Source organism: Corvus moneduloides, chromosome 28 (genome assembly GCF_009650955.1).
Source record: "Corvus moneduloides isolate bCorMon1 chromosome 28, bCorMon1.pri, whole genome shotgun sequence".
Classification (NCBI taxonomy): domain Eukaryota; kingdom Metazoa; phylum Chordata; class Aves; order Passeriformes; family Corvidae; genus Corvus; species Corvus moneduloides.
In genome coordinates, this window is record NC_045503.1 from 4,851,156 (window position 1) to 4,867,817 (window position 16,662).

A 16,662-nucleotide genomic window follows, 5' to 3' on the forward strand; every position below is an offset into this window, starting at 1 on the left:
GGGCGGGCGGGACTGCGGCAGCGCGGCCGGGACGGAGCGGGGACGGCGCCGGCAGCGGGACACGGGCGCTCGCCCGGTGTTGTCAGGAGGGCAGAGGGAAAAACAGGAGCTCAGACAGCTGGAAAATGTGCCTGGAACAGCTCCGTGCGTGAGAGGGGGGATTTGTGTCGGACCATGGGGGGACGGGAGGAGGCCGGGCTGGGTCCGCCTGTCCTGGTGCACCGGGCAGTGACCCCTCGCCTCCTCCTCCTCCAGCTCGGAGCACTCTCGTTGTCACAAGAGGGACGGGGCAGCCCGCCAGGATTCGGAAGGGGCCGGTTCCCCCCAGGACGCGTCACAGAGCGGAGCAGGAGCCGGCTGGGGTTGGCACGGTGCGGCTTTATTTCCATGGAGGGGGACGAGCTGCTCCCCCCTGGGCTCAAATCCCTTCGGACAAATGCTCCCGCTGGCCCACCGCGGGTTTGGGAGCCCTGTGGCCACCCGCAGCTCCCCTGCTCGCCAGGCGTTTGTCCCTCGGCCACTTCCAGGCCCCTCGGAGAGAGCCAGGGAAGGGCCGGGCACGGGGTGGCCACCCCAGCAGGGACTGGCCACTCTGGGGCACCCGTGGGCGGCTGCCAGGCCCGTGCCGGCCGAGGAGCCTCTCCCGGGTGTTTCGGGGGCCCCTCGGTCCGTCCTGGGCGGGTGTCCCCCAGCGGATGTCCCCAGGACTGGCCCTCGCTCAGCCCATTGTCACCAGCTGGGCAGGGACGGGGTGCGAAGGGACAGGGCTGGAGGCCGAGGGGGGGCTGCGCACGGGGGGTCTCCACCTGCCCCTCCCTTCGGGGGGCTTGGGACTGCCACACACAGAGGAACAAAGCCAGCGCTCGGGTCTGGTGCCGATAACCCCTGACGGACACAGCTCAGCTACAGGGACACACACACACGCACTGGACCACGGGCAGCACTCCCGGGGGGCACGGCCGGGGGCGCGGGGGGCAGCGGGGGCTGGGGGTCAAAGCTCTGGTCTGGCACCGGGCAGAGCCGCCCAGCCCAGGGGCCCCGCGGGCCGTGGCCGAGGGCAGGTCCCGCCATGCCCCGTCCCGTCCCCTCCTGCCCCTCCGCGCTGCCCGGGGGCCGGAGGGGCAGCGGGGCCCGCGTGGAGCCCGAGCCCTGTCCGGCCCCCGGAGTCCTGCAGGCTGCGGAGGGAACTGAAAAGTGCTTAGAAAAGAAAGAAACCCCTAGAAAATCCCCGCGGGCCAGAGCCCCTGCTCGCCCCCCTGCCCGGAGCATCCCTGCGGGGCAACACCACAGAGGAAGGGGGGGCCGGGGCCGGGGCCAGCCGTGGGGGGGAGGCATCCGGAGCGCCCGGGCTCGCCCCGTCCCTGCCCTCACACCAGGGCGTAGTCGAACTGGCCCCTCTCCAACCCCTCCTTGTGGTCCGTCCAGGAGGAGGCGGGCATGCGGCTGTAGGGGTCCAGCAGGATGCGGAAGCAGCGCACCATCAGCATCACCAAGAAGACCAGGAGGAAGATGACGAAGGCAAAGACAGTTTTCTGCTCGGCATCCATGCCCGCGGCACCGGCGGGGTGCTCCACCAGGGACGGGGAGAGCAGTTCATAATCCATCGTGGATGCATCATTCATGGCAGAGGCGAGGGGCGTGAGGGCAGGGCGCGTTCGGGTGCCCCGGGGCAGCCGACTTCAGCCTCCTGCTGTGCCTGTGCACCTGGAAAACCTCCTACTCCATGGCCACCGGCTCGGGATCGGCTCCTGCCCGAGCCCAGAGCTCCTGGAGGGGAAAGCAGAGACCGTGAAGGAGCCGGAATTGGATACGGGGATAGGGGAGATGGTGAGGGAGGAAGAATTGGCTGCGGGGAAAGCAGAGATGGTGAGGGAGGAGGAATTGGGTGTGGGGGAAGCAGATGGTGAAGGAGAAGGAATTTGCCACAAGGAAAGCAGAGATGGTGAGGGAGGAGGAATTGGACGTGGAAAAACAGATGGTGAAGGAGAAGGAATTTGCCACAAGGAAAGCAGAGATGGTGAGGGAGCAGGAATTGGACGTGGAAAAACAGATGGTGAAGGAGAAGGAATTGGATGTGGGGAAGGCAGAGATGGCTGGGGAGGAGGAACTGGCCACGGGATACAGCAACAGGCACGAGGAAGGGCAGGGAGGTTCTCAGGGAATTCTTGATTTCCTGGCGAGCTCAGGAAGCCACTCCGAGGGCACCAGGCACTGGTGGGCACAAGGGTGGGCAGTGCAGACACTGGTGGGCACAAGGGTGGGCAGTGCAGGCACTGGTGGGCACAAGGGTGGGCAGTGCAGGCACTGGTGCAGAGGCTGCTCCTCCGGCCGTGAATCCCCAGCAGTCCCTGCAGAGGCCCCGGCCAGTGCTGAGAGACCCTTTGGAATCCGTGCCCCAAATCCCAGGTGATTCCCACCAAAAAGGAGCTGTGGGGGCTGGACCTGGCCTGGAGCTGCCCCAAGATGGACACAAGGACAGGGGGAGCTCATTCCTGCTGGGGACACGTGTCCAGCTGCTGCTTCCCGTTGGGTTTGGAGCAGAGGGAGCTGATTCCCGATGGAACGGGGGCACCCACCTGGCTGCAGCTGCGTGGGGACAGGAGCGGGGCCGGGCTGTGCCCAGACAGCCCCGTCACCGAGGGAGCCTCGCCGGGGTCCGGCTGTCCGGGGCTTTGGGATGAAAGGAGAGGGACAAAGAGAACAAAGGGGGTTAAAAGGGAGCAGAGCAGCTGATAAACCCCTGCTAAACATAAAACATCCCGGGCCAGCCCTGGAGCTCCCAGCAGCCCTCAGGCCAGAACTGGGGGGAGCTGGAATGTCCACACCAATATCCCTGGAATGTCCACACCAATCTCTCCAGGAGAACATCCGTGCCAACCTCCCTAGGAAAACATCCACACCAGCCTCCCTGGAATATCCACACCAACATTCCTGGGAGAACATCCATGACAACCTCCCTGGGAAAACATCCACGTCATCCTCCCTGGGAGAACATTGACACCACCCCCTCAAGAGAACATCCACCCCACCATCCCTGGAATATCCACCCCACCATCCCTGGAACATCCACACCACCATCCCTGGAACATCCACACCACCATCCCTGGAACATCCACACCACCATCCCTGGAAGAGTCCGAGGCCAGCTTGGAGCACCCTGGGATGGTGGAATTGGATGGAACTGGATGAGCTTTGAGGTCCTTCCAGCCCAACGCATTCCATGACTCTGTGCTCTGGATTTCCTGGGAATTCGGAGCAGAGCCCCATCCCTGTGCCCGGCCCCTCGATGGAGGCTGCTGTTATTTCGGGAGCAGTTGATGGAGTTTTATTAAGATTCCTGTTCCCTTAGTAACTCCAAAGACACGAGCAAGGAAATTGCTTAATAGGGACAAGCTCACAAAGGAACGGGATCACTGTCAACGATTCCGTGAGGCTGCACCCAGGTTTTTCTGAGAATGAGGCACGAATTAAATGTTAATTTGGGAACTGCAAATACCCAATGAGATGCTTATTTAGAACAAAGGAGGGAGTCAGTGCGGAGCCAGGCAGGATCCAGGTGGGATCCGGGCGGGATGGAGGGAAGGATCCAGGTTTGGGGTGGAAGGACCTTAAAGCCTATCCAGAGCCAACCCTGACACCTTCCACTGTCCCAGGCTGCTGGGCACTTCCAGGGATGGGGCAGCCACAGCTGCTCTGGGAAATCCATCCCAGCCCCTCCCCACCCTCATCCTAGAAAATTTCTCCCTCAAATCCAGCCTGAATCTCCCCTCTTTTCCCTTAAAACCATTACCCCACCCCCATCTTGTTCATAAGTGAAGCATTGGAAAATCTCCCTGGAGCGTTTTTGCCATGATTTTTGGCACCTGAACTCCTCAAAGGTGGGAAAAGGCTTCACTTGCAGGCCCATGGGGTTCCCTCCCTCCTTCCCTTCACCTCCACAGCAGCAGGTCCCAGTGTCCGAGCTGTGTCCGAGCTGTGTCCGAGGAGTGTCCGGCGGGGCGGAGGCAGCTCCGTGCCCCTCTGGACACCCCGGTGCTCCCCCCTGAGCTCCGGGAGCAGCCGGAATCTCTGCATTGCCTTTTTCAGTAAATGCTGCTGCTGGGACGGGCCCGGCTGCCTCTGGAGCACAGCCAGGGGCTCTGCCAGGGAAACCTGAACTTCCAACGGGATCCAACCCCCGAGCACGGAGCTGCCCCGAGTGCCCAAGAACCAAGCGGGTCAGCCCCACGGAGAGTCCGTGATGCCTCATCCCGTTTGGAAGGGACAGGAGCAGCCCCAGAGCCCAGGGGAAGGCTCAGCCCAGCCCCAGCCCAGCAGGGATGGATTTTCCTGGAATATCCACACCAAATCCCAGGCTCTGACATCCCTGATCCTCCCAGGGACCCTTCTCCCAAACCGAGCCACCCGGGAAGCATCCAACCCCCAGGAAAGGCTGTTCCCACCCCAAATCCCGGCCTCCCGCCCTCTCCATCCATCCTGGACAGCACCACTGGAATATCTCCTGGATCCCAGCTCCCGAGCCCACCCAGCACTGCGGGGTGGGGGTCCCAGGCAGGGAACCCCCGCTCCCAGTGCCGGCCCTGCTCCTCGGGATGGCCCGGACCGTACCTGGCTGCGCTGGGATCCCGGCTCCATCCCCGGCCATCCCGGGGGGGGAGCGGCCGCGCGGCTCCCGGAGCGCCCGGGGAAGCGGCTGCTGCTCGCTGCCGCTGGAGCGGGTTCCTATGGCGATGCAGAACCCATTAGAATAAAAGGTGGAGCGCAGCGATTGGAGACGGGAGAAGTTTCCCGAGGCGCCTGCCTGGGAAAGCCAGACCGTGGGAATGCTCGGGGCTGGGGCTGGACCCCTGCTCCGGCTCCTGCATCCCCAAAAACCCTCTCTGATCCCCCTGCTCCGGCTCCTGCATCCCCAAAACCCTCTCTGATCCTGGGAAGCTCCTGCATCCCTGTCCCCCCGAGAGCCAGGGCTGTCCCTGGTGTGTCCGTGTCTGTCCCGGGATGCTCCAGGATTCCCGGGCAGGCACAGCCCCCCCTGTTCGTGGCTCTCAGGACAAGGATCGGCCTCAGGGACACGCCGGGGTCACAGCTGGCAGCACCCGGGCCCCTTCCCCCCCAGGATCCGCAGGGATGCGGCTTTCTGGGATGCAAGGGCTGCCCCTGTCCTGCAGAGAAAATTCCTTGGAAATACTTGGAAACAGCCACGTGTTTTCCTGCTCTATCCGCTCGGTTCTGATGGAAATGGGGTTTCTGGGAGGTGCCCACGGGGTGTTTTCCACACTCCAGCAGTGCAGGGAACGCTCCATGCCTGGGGCACCAGGCAGCCTCAGCGGGGGCAAATTAAAATTGCTTTGCTCATCCTCGGGCCCTGGAAGGGCTGGGAGGGTATGGATGGACAATTCCTGAAGGTCTCCTTCCCACCTGCTCCTGGAAGAGCCACGGGAAGAGCGTGGTGTGGCTGCCCTGGCTGCTCCCACAGTTCCTCTGGAGAAATCCATCCTCTGTCCCCATCCCCAAATCCCAAATGTGGCCAGGGGTCCCTGTGGGAATCGCTGTGGAGCTTCCTGCTCTGCCCTCTCTCCTTGGAAGGGTTTCAGAGCTGGAGGAGATCCTTGTGCTGAGGAATTTTTCTGCTTACAGCACAAAAAGCTGGATGGTCCTCGGGGAAACTCGGGACAGAGGAGCCCTGAGGCACAGGGATGGCTCTGGAGTTCAGGAATATCGATCCCAACCGTGCTTCAGAGCGGGATTTGGCGCTGCAGCCTCACAGCAGCCACAGGGGAGATCTGGGATTTGGGGATGCTGAAGAAATTCCAAGTGGAGATAGGAAGGGAGCTGGTTCCTCCCAGATGCTGAAGTGAGGTTCAGCCTTTGCAGTCTCCCCCCGCTCAGCTCTGAGCTGAGAATCCGAATGTTCCTCTAATCCAAACTCCCTTCCCTGGGAAATGCCGTAAATCCCCGGCAGGATCTGAGCCCATTCCGGTGCTGACAAAGGGATCTGTGAAACCTGGAGTGGCTCTCCGGGCACAGCCCTGGGGCACCGAGTGGCTGCTCCTGCTCAGGGGACAATCCCACACTCGGCTGCTCCAGTTCCAGGCAAAAACTCTGCCCGTGGCTGGGGGAAAACCGTTTGTGATTCCTGCAGGTTCCAGCCACGGAAGGGTCGGATTTAACCGCCAGTGGCAAGGGATGAAAATCAACTCTGAGTTATTGGGAGCCTGGGATGCTGCAGGAGGAGAAATTCCTTCATGGGAAGGGTGGAGAGGAGTTGGAACAGGCCGGATTCTCACCCCTGCAGGGACTGGGAGCTGTGGGGATGTGGCACTTGGGGACAAGGGTGGCCTTGGCAGTGCTGGGAACAGTTGGGCTCCATGGTCTGGGAGACTTTACCCAACCCTAATAATTCCATGATTATTGTGGATGAGACCCCAGACCCCTCCCTGGCGCTGGCGGGGCAGGAACAGCTCCCACCCCTTTCCTGGCAGCACCGAGGGAGACCCGACCGCTCTTCCCGAGGGCTGAGCCACATTCCCAACACATTTCCTGCCGTGCCCGGGTGACACTGAGGGAAGGGAGCGTCCTGTCCTTTCCAGGCTCCCCTGCTCAAGCAGAGAATTCCAGCTGGCTGCCCCTTCCTGAGCCAAGCCCAGCCTGGCAGAGCTCTCCCGGACAGGTGAGGGATGTTTCACAGCCGAGCTGTTCCCTGATCCCCGCAGGGGCTGGGGCCTCTCCCTGCACAGAATCCCGGCCCCAGCAGCTTCCCTGGACAGCTGAGGGGAGGGGAGGGGAGGAATCCTGGTCCTTTGGATGCTGCAGCAGCTCCAGAGCTCACGGCAGTGTCACCCCTGAGTCCTGACACTGTCACAGGGCCCTGGGATGGTTTGGGCTGGAGGGACCTTAAACCCCACCCAGAGCCACAAACGTTCCATGATTCCTCTTTCCATGCCGTGGATCGACACCGGGGAATTCCCTGTCCCTGTCCCCTCCTCCTGCTCTGGTTCTGCCACTCCCAGCCCCGCTCCAGAGCCCAGGAGGAGCATCCCAGGCTCCCAACACAGATTTTGATGCCAGCCCAGCTGACCCGGAGGCCCCGGGCCACAAATTGTGTTGACATTTCCAGTGGGACTCATGAATCTGCTCCATAACTCCTGAGAGAACCTCTGGATAACGAGGAGCATCCCATGGGCCGGCTCTTCCTGAAAGAATTTGTCACCATCCATAAATTGCTGGGAGATTTATCCCTGCCAGCCCTAAAACTGCGCACAAAGTAATGGGATTTGTCCAAAGCCTTTAACGGGCCGTTCCCCTTGATTTAAAGGCTGTTGAAGTGTCTTTATTTCCTTAGCACATGATTAATTCACATTCTGGCTCCGAGGTGCCTCCGGAGCCGGCGATTTGGGAATGAGAGGAGGAAAGGGCAGCTGGAAGGGCTTAGGCAGCGAAAAACCGGCTCAGGGTAACTCCAGGCTGGGAATAAGCAAAGGTTATCCGTGCCTGGAGCTCCTCCGGAGCTCCCAGGGCTCTGCACACAAACGTGGAAATCATTCTCTGTCCCCAGCTCCGGGAATTGCAATCCCAGCTCCCTGAGACTCTGGAAAACGGCAGCTCCAGCCCCTCTGGATGGTTTCCAGCCTTCCCGAGGCACCCGCGCTGCCCATGCCCAGTTTAAGGGATGCTTCCCTCGGGTGGGGTCTCGGAGCCCCAGGGGGAGGAAGTTCAGGATTCCATCAGTGCCACAGAGCGCGGGGACAAAGCTCCCGGCTCCAGGATCCATCCCTGAGGATCAGAACCTGAAGAAGGCTCAGCCCAGGGCTTGGAAACCCCCCCTGAGTGACAACAAATGGATTTTCCGCCCTTTTTGTCCCGACCCAGCCGCCTCCCCCTGTGCTGGGAACAGGGAGAGAATTCCCTGCGGGATCCTTCCCGCTTTTAACCTGAGCGGGGCTGGGGAGAACGACCTCGGCAATTCCTGGCGGGAGCAGCTCCGGGAACATCTGCTCAGGAAGGAGCAGCGCTCCCCAGCCCGGAACGAGCTCCCCCGGGACACGGAGTGACCTTGGCGGCCGCTCGGCTCTGGTTTGCTGGGAATGCGGAGTTTGGGGCCAAGGGGAGCTCTGGGATTCGGGAGCTCCAGCCCGGGATGGGGATTCGCGGGTGGGGGAATTGGGATGATCCAGTCTGGATGCCGAGAGCCCACGGGGCTGTGATGGGATCGGGATGAGGGAGAGCCCTGGGAGCTCGGGGTGGCCCCTGCTCGGCCCCAGCGATTCCTGCTCCACCCAGAGATCCCAGCACCTTCCTCGGGAGCAGAGGAGACTCTTCCACTCCCGGGAGATATCCCGGCCTCTCCCAGTGCCGTGGGGGAGTTGCTGATCCTGTGGGAATGTGGGAATCCTCTGTGCTCCTCATCCCTGACCTGCTCGTGCTGCCTCATCCTCTTCCCGAATTCAGGGCTGATCCCACTGCTCTGATTTATCCCTGGCAGTGTCCCAGGCCAGGCTGGACAGGGCTTGGAGCAGCCTGGGACAGTGGGAGGTGTCCCTGCCCATGGTAAGGTGGGACTGGATGGGCTTTAATGTCCCTTCCAACCCAAACCATTCCATGATTCCACGATTCTGGAAGCGATTCCCTCTAGCTCTGATCCCGGGAGGGGCCAGGCCACAGCCACGGGGCCAGAGCCTTTACACTGGGCAGCTCCCTGATCCTGGGATAGATTCACAGAAAAACCCGGGAGCTGATGCGATTAAAATGGAGAACGTGAATCAGGGATTCCAGGAGGAAAAACTCCCTGCGGTGCGGGAGGCGGCAGCGATCCCACGGCGAGCTCTGCTCAGGAGCTGCACGGACACGATCCCAGCCCGGTTCCAGCCGGGATCGGGGGAGTGTGGGGAGCGTCAGAGCAGCGCAGGGACATCCCGGTGCCATGGCAACCTGAGCCGGCCACCGGAGCCGGGAGCGACGCGCTGGGAGCGGCACGGGAAGCCCCGGCCGGCCCGGCCTTGGACACTTCCAGGGATGGGGACTCCACCTGCTCCAGGGCTGGACCACCCTTTCCATGCGGAAATTTTCCCAATATCCAACCTAAACCTCCCCTGGCACAGCCCGAGGCCGTTCCCTCTTTGTCCTGTTGTTCCCTCGGAGCAGATCCCGATTTCCCCCTGGCTCCTCCTGTCAGGAATTGTGGAATATTTATAAAAACAGCCACATTCTCTTATCCAAACGCCCAAATCCCCCCCCCCAAAAAGCACCTGGATATTCCAAGCTCCCCCCAGACCCTCACATCCAAGGCTGTGTGCGGTGGGACAGCCTGGGAAGGGGGACAGGGATCAAACCCAGGCGTTTCCCACGGGCAGCCCGTGCTGCCTCGTTTGGCGTTAATTTGCATTTTCCCTGGTTTTTATGAGCCACGAAAAGAGGATGGGGCAGCACGAGGCTTCCCTCAGCACAAATCCAGGCATAAGTTTACAGGAAATCAGCCCGGAAAACAGGGACGGTGTTTCTGCTGTGTGCAAACAAGCCCAGAAATGCTGAGTAATTCCTGGAGCATGGGAAGCGATCATTACTTTTAATTAGCAATTAACTGACTCGGTAATTTCTCGCATTCAGGCAGCAATGGAACTGCAAACAATGCCAGGCAAATCGGGTCTTTAGCATTTAATTACCGGGCTCTGCCATGAATTATTGAGCAAATGGGCAAAGACTCAGCTCGAAGAACTCGGGTGCTGCAATTAAGGGATTTTTAATCATTCCTGGGTCGGAGTCGCTGTTTGGAGCCGCCCTCCACGTGCACAACACCCAGAGCAGTCGCGGAGGCTTTTCGTGGATCATGGAGCTGAATTCCCCCAAAACAATCCGGGCTGCAAGCACGGGACAGAGGGATCGTCAGTCCCAGCCCGTCCGGCTCTGCTCCTGCCACAGAATTCCAGACTGCGTTGGGTTGGAGGGACTTTAAATCCCACCCAGGGCCACCCCTGCCACGGACACCTCCCACCGTCCCAGGGGGCTCCAGGCCCCGTAAAACCTGGGCTGGGAAGGCGCAAAGGCTGAGCAGAGGGAGCATTCCCAAATCCAGTCTGGACTCTGTCACCTGGGCAGGTCCAGGCAGGGGGTTCAGCCCAGCTCCTGCTCTCCAAGTGCGGATTCCAGCCCTGTCCCGGCCCTCCGACCTGTCCCCTGGAGGGAATTATCCCGTCCCTTCCAACGGGGACAGCGATGGCTCCGGCCCAGCTCCGAGCGGCTCCTGCCAAGCGCGGAAGGTGACGGGAGGAGAAGGGAAGAGCAGGCAGGGAAAGGCAGCACTGGAGGGGCCCGGCATGGCTGGAGCCTTCCCTGTCCTGGGAATGCCAAGTGCTCCCCGACCCAGCATCCCCACGGAGCCGTAAATCCAAGGAAAAATGAACTTCCCAAGTGCCAACACGGGCTGGTTGTCGTCATCAAGGAATTCCAGAGCAAAGCCCCTGGCTCGGGAATTCTCTGGAATTCAGCCCCTGCACCCACCCCGGTATGAGGCAAACGGGAGCCGGAGAGGGAGGAGAAGAGGGAAGGCAAAGCCTGGCTGGATTTGGTCCATGTCCTTCCCAAAGCATCACAGATGTCCCAGCCTCTGTCCCTGGGGAGCATTTTAACCTGGAGAACGTCCCTGCATCCCTCCTTCCCTGCATCCCTCCATCCCTTGCAGGACGTGTGGGACACTGCAGGACCGGGCAGGAGACCTGAGGAGCTGAGGGACCCCCAGCAGCACCCCCAGAGCAGAGCTGCTCCTCCTCCTCCTTTTCCCGCTCCTCCTCCTCTCCCCCTCCTCCTCCTCCCCCGCAGTGCCGAAGCCTCTCCCGTCGCTGAGATGAGCTGATAAAAATGCAGATCGATCGCAGGGCCAGGGCTCAGCTCCCGGAAATCGATGCCGCTCCCATGCTGCGAACTCCCGGTCATTTTATCCACCCTCGGGAGGCTCAGAGCTGCAGGGAGCCGGGGGAGCCCATTCCTGCTTCCGTCAGGGAAGGTCCTGATCAAATCCGGCCTCGGCCACAGCTCCCAAAGCACCCAGAGCACTCCCTGTACTCCAACAAGCAGCAAAGCAGGCGGGGAAAGGACCCGGGAGCTGCTGGTGGATCCAAGGGCCCTGAGCTCCTTGAGAGCCCCAGATCTGCACCAGGGAAATGCCAGGGGCGGACACAGCTACGGGATGGAGGGGATCAGGGAAAGCAGGAAAGGCCACAAAGGCAGCAGGGTCCTGGATCCCAGCAGGGTCCTGGATCCCAGCAGATCCCATCCCCATCTCTCACCCCAGCCAAAAGCTCCTCCATGGCTTCCCCAGTGCCAGGAATGTCAGGGCTGGGCTGGGATGAGTGGCACGCATGGGGCAGCAGCAGGAGGGAAGGAACCAGACCCCAAATCCTCTCACCCCACACTTCCCCTTCCCACTCCCCCTGTGCCAGGCAGTGACAGACAGGGACGGGAATGTCCATCCACAGCTGGAAACCCCAGTCCTGCCCCGGGGAATCCGTGTCCCACTCGCCCCCTGCTCTGGGCTGCGGCTCCTTCGGATCTGGCCTCCAGCCCCGTGCCAGGATCCCAGACTGGGCTGCCTGTCCCCGCCCTGTGCCAGGACACTTTGTGCCATCCCAGTGCCAAGCACTTTCCATCACTGCCTGATTTGCGTCCCTGCCGTGCCCTGGTGGAGAGAGGCATTCCTGGAAGCACCTTGGCAGCCGAGCCGGGCGGCTGCTCCCGGCCTTGGCGCTGCTGCTCCGACTGGAATCCCAACCAGGGCCGCGTCTGCCCCGAGCCCGGCACCGCCAGGGCAGGACAGGGGTTCCCTCGGGGCCAAGGTTCCATCCCTGCCGCTCTCAGGGAATGTTCCTGATCCCCCTGCCCACACGTTTATTCCAACCCCTGCCCCTGGCAGCAGCTCCCGTTCCAGTCACCTCCTCTCCTGGAAGAGCCTTGGGCACATCCCACACTCCTGACCTGGAAAGAAGAGGATCCCATGGATGGAGCAGCTCCATGGGATCCAGCAGGGAAGAGCTGCCGGAGACCCTCCCTCCCACAGGGGAGAGCATCCCACCAGCTCTCCCCTTCCCGGGAACTCATCCAGCCCTGGAGCCCATCCTGATCCTTGCTGGAGGGATGCTCCAAGCTGCCAATGCCCAACAGAGAATCCAGGGAGAAGGGAGTGCCCAGATCCATCCAGGTGTTCCCTCATCCCTCGATCCATGGGAAGGCTCAGCCAGCCGGTGGGGACAAGTGGCCCATCCCCAGCAGTGGCTCAGATCCCGGGATCCCAGCGTGGGATGCTCCAGGCAGGGGTGAAGGAATGAAAGGAGAGCGTTACAAAACACGAGCCCTTGGAGCAGGGGAGGGAATTTGGCCAGCACCGCTCACCCTTCCAGGCCTTAATCCCTTCGTTAGTACAGCCCGGCACAATTAAAGACGAACTCCCAGCCCTGCAATGCAGAGGGGCTGCGGGAGATCCCGGGAATTCAGGCACCTCCGCAGGCACCAGACTCTCCGGGCTGAGGAGCCCTTCCCACCCCGGGCAGCTCCGTGGGGGCCGATCCAATGATTTTCCAGCTGAATTCCGTGAGCTGGCACCTCACCAAGAGCTCTCCCACCCCAGAGGATCCTTCGTCCCTGATCCCCCCGGCTGGGCCGGCCGGGAGCCCAAGGGCAGTGGGAACAGGGGGACGGAGAGGGCGGGATGGCAAAGCCACCTCTGCTCCCACAGGGACACCACAAAGGGAATTGTGGGATCATGGAATGGGCTGAGAGGGACCGTGGGGGTCAGGGAGATCCATCCCCTGCCACGGGCAGGGACACCTCCCGCTATTTCCATCCAACCTGGCCCCCAGAGCCCATTCCAGGCTGGAAGAGGCTCCAGTAAATCCTGCCCTGCCTCTTTGGGAGCTCCCAGGATGTGTTTGTTCGTCTCCATGACCCCAAGCTGTTGCTCTCCTGTGGGCTCAGGGATCTCAGCTCCAACCCCCTCTGCTCCCAAACTATTCCCACAAAGTGACAAATTCCAGCAGGAGCCAAAAGTGCTTCCAAAGAAAGGTCTGGATTCCAAAAATCCTCCCTGAAGGAGGTTCTGCCTGCGTGGCTGGGACGTAGAGACCCGGTGGGCACCAAGCCCTGCCAGGACAGGAGGGGAAAGCCACACAAGAGCCTGGGAGGATGTTAAAATCCATGGATACGCCTCTGCTGCTGGATCCTGGGAGCTCCCCAGGCTCCAGGTCTGCACCTCAGCCATGTCCCAGCTCCCCAGCAGCATCCTGCCCTTCCCATACAACAGAATCCCTCAGCCAGGAATGGTCAGGCAGGTCCCTCGCTCGGGATTCCCAGGGTATTCCGGGTGGTTTTCCAGCCAGACCTTGGGAAGGCAGATCCAAGGCCAGGCACGGCTGGAATGGGAATGGGCAGGTTCTGTCCCACCCGCCAGGCACGACTGGGATCGCTCTTTCCCAACCATTCCAGACCCATTCCAGGTCCCTCTTTGGGTCCCCAGGGCTCCGCCCTGCAGGTTCCAGCTCCTTCTTCCAGAAACAGCCCCCAGCTCCCCTCTAAATCCCAATTTTCCATGGCCTGGCCCCACGCCCTGGAGCAGCCCCACCCCACAATTCCCTCCGCATCCATCGTTATTCCTTTAATCCCGGCTTTAACGCCGGCCCTCCAGGCCGCAGCCGCAGCCTAATGGCCCTTAAGTTCCCCTTCGGGAAGCTCCGATCCATCAATTCCACTTGGTCGGGAATGTTTGCAGCCAGAGCAGAGCCGCTCCAGGCGCCGGCAGCGCTTCCTTCCCGGGAGCAGCTGTTCCCGAAGTGCGGCTCGGGATTTACTGGCAGTGGCCAATTCCAGAGAGTTCAGCGCCACGAGCCCGAGGCTGTCACCCGCTCCTGTCACCCGCTCCTGTCACCCGCTCCTGTCACCCGTGTCAGGCGCCGGGAGGAGGCGCGGAGCTGACGAGCCCCGGCTGCTGCTCCAACCTCCGGCTTTTCCGGCAGCCGCCCACGGCCCTGCTGCTGCTCCAGCCCCGGCCTGGTCTGGCAGGGGCCGGGCACAGCCCGCTCCATCCCGCTGCGCCCCGGGAACGCTGCCCCGGCCCCGCCGGCTGCGGGAAGCAGGGAGCAGATTTCCCTGGCAGCGGGAGAGCCGCGAGGGCAGCGGGACCTGCCCGGCCGGGGCCACCTGCAACAGGTGGACGGCGCCTCGGGGGCAGCAGGCGCTGCCGGGTGGCCCTGGAGCTGTCCCAGATCGTGGAATCAGGGAATTGTTCACGATGGAAAAGCCCCCCAAGATCATCGAGCCCATTCCCAGCACTGCCAAGGCCACCACGGACCCACGTCCCCAGGTGCCACATCCACACGGCTTTAAATCCCTCCAGGGGTGGGGACCCCACCAGTGCCACTGCCCGACCTCCCTTTCCGTGGAGAAATTCTCCCAATATTCAACCTAAACCTGGCCTAGCACGGCCTGAGGCCCTTTCCTCGTGTCCCATCCATCCTTTCCGGGGGGATTTGCAGCTTGGGGGTCTCACCCACGCCATTCCCGTGCAGTTTTCAGGGATGATCCCACCTCTGTCCCTTCCCCTCCCGACACCGGAGCCGTGGGGAGAGATCCCGAACACGTTCCAAGGCAGCCTCCCAGGGTTTCTCAAGGAAAAACAGAGCCTCACCCAAAGGTCTGGGCATTGCCAGGAGCAGCCGGGGCTGTGCTGCCCAGGCAACCAGACAGATCCTGCTCCCACCGCGTCCCTTTGCCAGGAAAACCATTCCCACCGCCTGTCCCACGCACAGCCCTGCCCAGGCACCGCCAGAGCCACCAGGAGCAGCACCGGAGTCACCCCCTCAGCTCTGGGACACGTTCCTGCCAGATAGCAGCAGCTGGGAGGAAGCAGAAGCCCCCGGGAATGGCAGGAAGGTGGGGATGGGAGTCAGGGTCGGGGGAGCCCCAAACCTTCGTCGATCCCACACCTGGCACTGCTGGAGCTTCATCTCATGTTCAACACGAGGCTCTGCACCAAAAACTGCCTCCAGCGAGCCCAGACTTCCCGAATTCCCTCTGCACGGGCAGGGCTCCCCGGCACTCCCAGAGAGCTCCCACAGCTCCAGCTCTTCCCGAGGGAGCTGACGGTGGAACGCCCCCGGCTCCTCCGAGGGGCAGCTCTGCGGCTCAGCCCTTTGTCCCGGGGTTCTGCGGGATCCCCCCGGCTCCCGCACAGACCCCCGGCTCCAGCAGGGACCAAGCAGCTCCGTTTCATCCCAAAGTTTCCCGAAGCCGCCCTCCCCCGTCTGCCAGACCCGGGTTGGGCACCCCCAAAGCCCCTCAGCACTCGGGGGCTCTGGCAGCCGCCCCTTTGCTCCCTGCCAGCAGAACCCCGAAATCAGCAGCTTTGCAGCAGCTGCAGGAATTCCTTGTTTTCCACTTCTTCTTCCCCAAAATGCCCATCCTAGATTTTATCTAATAGCGATATTTCTTCCCAAATTCCTTTTTTTTCCCTCTCCCCCCCCACCCCAGGCTGACACAGCCCCCCGGGCGCACCCCAACCCCGGGGATCCCGCAGCTCTCCGGACCCCCATCCCCGCAGGGAGCCCCCCCGGGGTCGGAGGCAGCCGGCACCGGGAGCGGACCGGGAGCGGCACCGGGAGCGGAGTCCCCTCGCATCCCGCACCGCCCCTGCGGAGCCGCGGGCGGGCGGTGCCCGGTGCAGCCCCGGGGGTCCGCCACCAAACTTTCCCGGTTCCCCCGGTCCCCCCGCGGTTCCCCCCCGCTCACCTGCGCTCCGGGCGGCGGGCGGGGGCCGCGCCCGCCCCGCCGTTCCCCGAGCCCATCCGGACCGGCCCCGCTCCCGGTCCCGCTGCCGCCGCCGTTCCCGGCCGCCCCACGGCGCAGCCTTCCCGGCCGGGGGAGCCGAGCGGAGCCGCCGGCGGCGCTTGCGGGGCCGGGGTTTGAATTCCTCCAAGCGGCCCTGATTGGGCTGCGAAGGGGGGGGGGAGCTGCGCCTGGGGGGGCGGAGTGTGGATACGGGGTGGGGAGGGAGGGATGCGCGGGGTGCGGGGATGCGGAGGGTGTGGAGGGATGCGGGGGATGGAGGATGCGGGGGATGGAGGATGCGGGGGGTGTGGTACCCGGCGTGGGGGGGTTGCAGCGGCTGGGAGGAGGCGGGAGGGGGTGGGAAGCGTGCGGGGCTGCGGGGAAGGTGGGAGAGGGAGGGTGCGGGGGATGGGATAACGGGGGGATGCGGGAAGGTGTGCGGGATGTGGCGCCGGGGGGATTTAGGGATGCAGGGATGTGGTAACCCAGGGATACAGGAGGAGTGGGGGGATGCAGAGATGTGATACCCTGGGGGGATTTTAGGGATGTGGTACCCCGGGGGTGCAGTGGCTGCTCTGTCGTGTGGGGGGGATGCCGAGGAGTGTGGTGGGGAGGTGACAGCACAGGGCCCTGGGAGCAGGGGCAGGGGGCTGCAGTGGGTGTGGTCCTGCAGGAGGACCCTGGGGATGCAGGGAGGAGCAGTGCCATGGGAATGCTGTGGAAATACGGGATTGGGGGGGTCAAAGTGGCTGCAAGGGCATCCATGGAAATGACCCTGGGGATGTGGGGGACAGGACCGGCCATGGGGGTGCCGGGAAGGGGATACAGCCGTGGAGCAGAGCCATGCTGGGACAGGCA

General features: G+C 62.8%; 1 protein-coding gene across 3 annotated transcripts; it reads right to left on the minus strand.

Moving 5' to 3' along the window:
• Positions 1–358: 358 nt before the first annotated feature.
• CTXN1 (cortexin 1) lies at positions 359–15,964 on the minus strand. 3 transcript variants are annotated; one of them, XM_032092947.1, is made up of 3 exons: positions 15,766–15,964; positions 2,577–2,670; positions 359–1,767 (listed from the first exon to the last, which is right to left on the minus strand). In XM_032092947.1, the coding sequence occupies exon 3, from the start codon at positions 1,620–1,622 to the stop codon at positions 1,368–1,370; it is 255 nt and encodes an 84-aa protein (XP_031948838.1). In that variant the 5' UTR covers positions 1,623–1,767; positions 2,577–2,670; positions 15,766–15,964; the 3' UTR covers positions 359–1,367. The 3 variants fall into 3 exon arrangements, 2 of the variants coding, with proteins under 2 accessions (XP_031948838.1, XP_031948837.1); XR_004236915.1 differs by lacking the exon at positions 15,766–15,964 and adding an exon at positions 4,609–9,195 and having other exon boundaries at positions 1,623–1,767; XM_032092946.1 differs by lacking the exon at positions 15,766–15,964 and adding an exon at positions 3,864–4,595 and having other exon boundaries at positions 1,623–1,767.
• Between the last annotated feature and the right edge of the window lie 698 nt (positions 15,965–16,662).

Excerpts from the sequence above, each read along its gene's own strand:
- CTXN1 (XM_032092946.1), bottom strand. The coding sequence starts at position 4,249 with ATGAGGCATCACGGACTCTCCGTGGGGCTGACCCGCTTGGTTCTTGGG. Across the intron at positions 2,671-3,863 it reads CCCACCTTTGAGGAGTTCAG|CCCCGGACAGCCGGACCCCG; the intron begins GTGCCAAAAATC and ends TTCATCCCAAAG. Across the intron at positions 1,768-2,576 it reads CCCCACGCAGCTGCAGCCAG|GAGCTCTGGGCTCGGGCAGG; the intron begins GTGGGTGCCCCC and ends TTTCCCCTCCAG.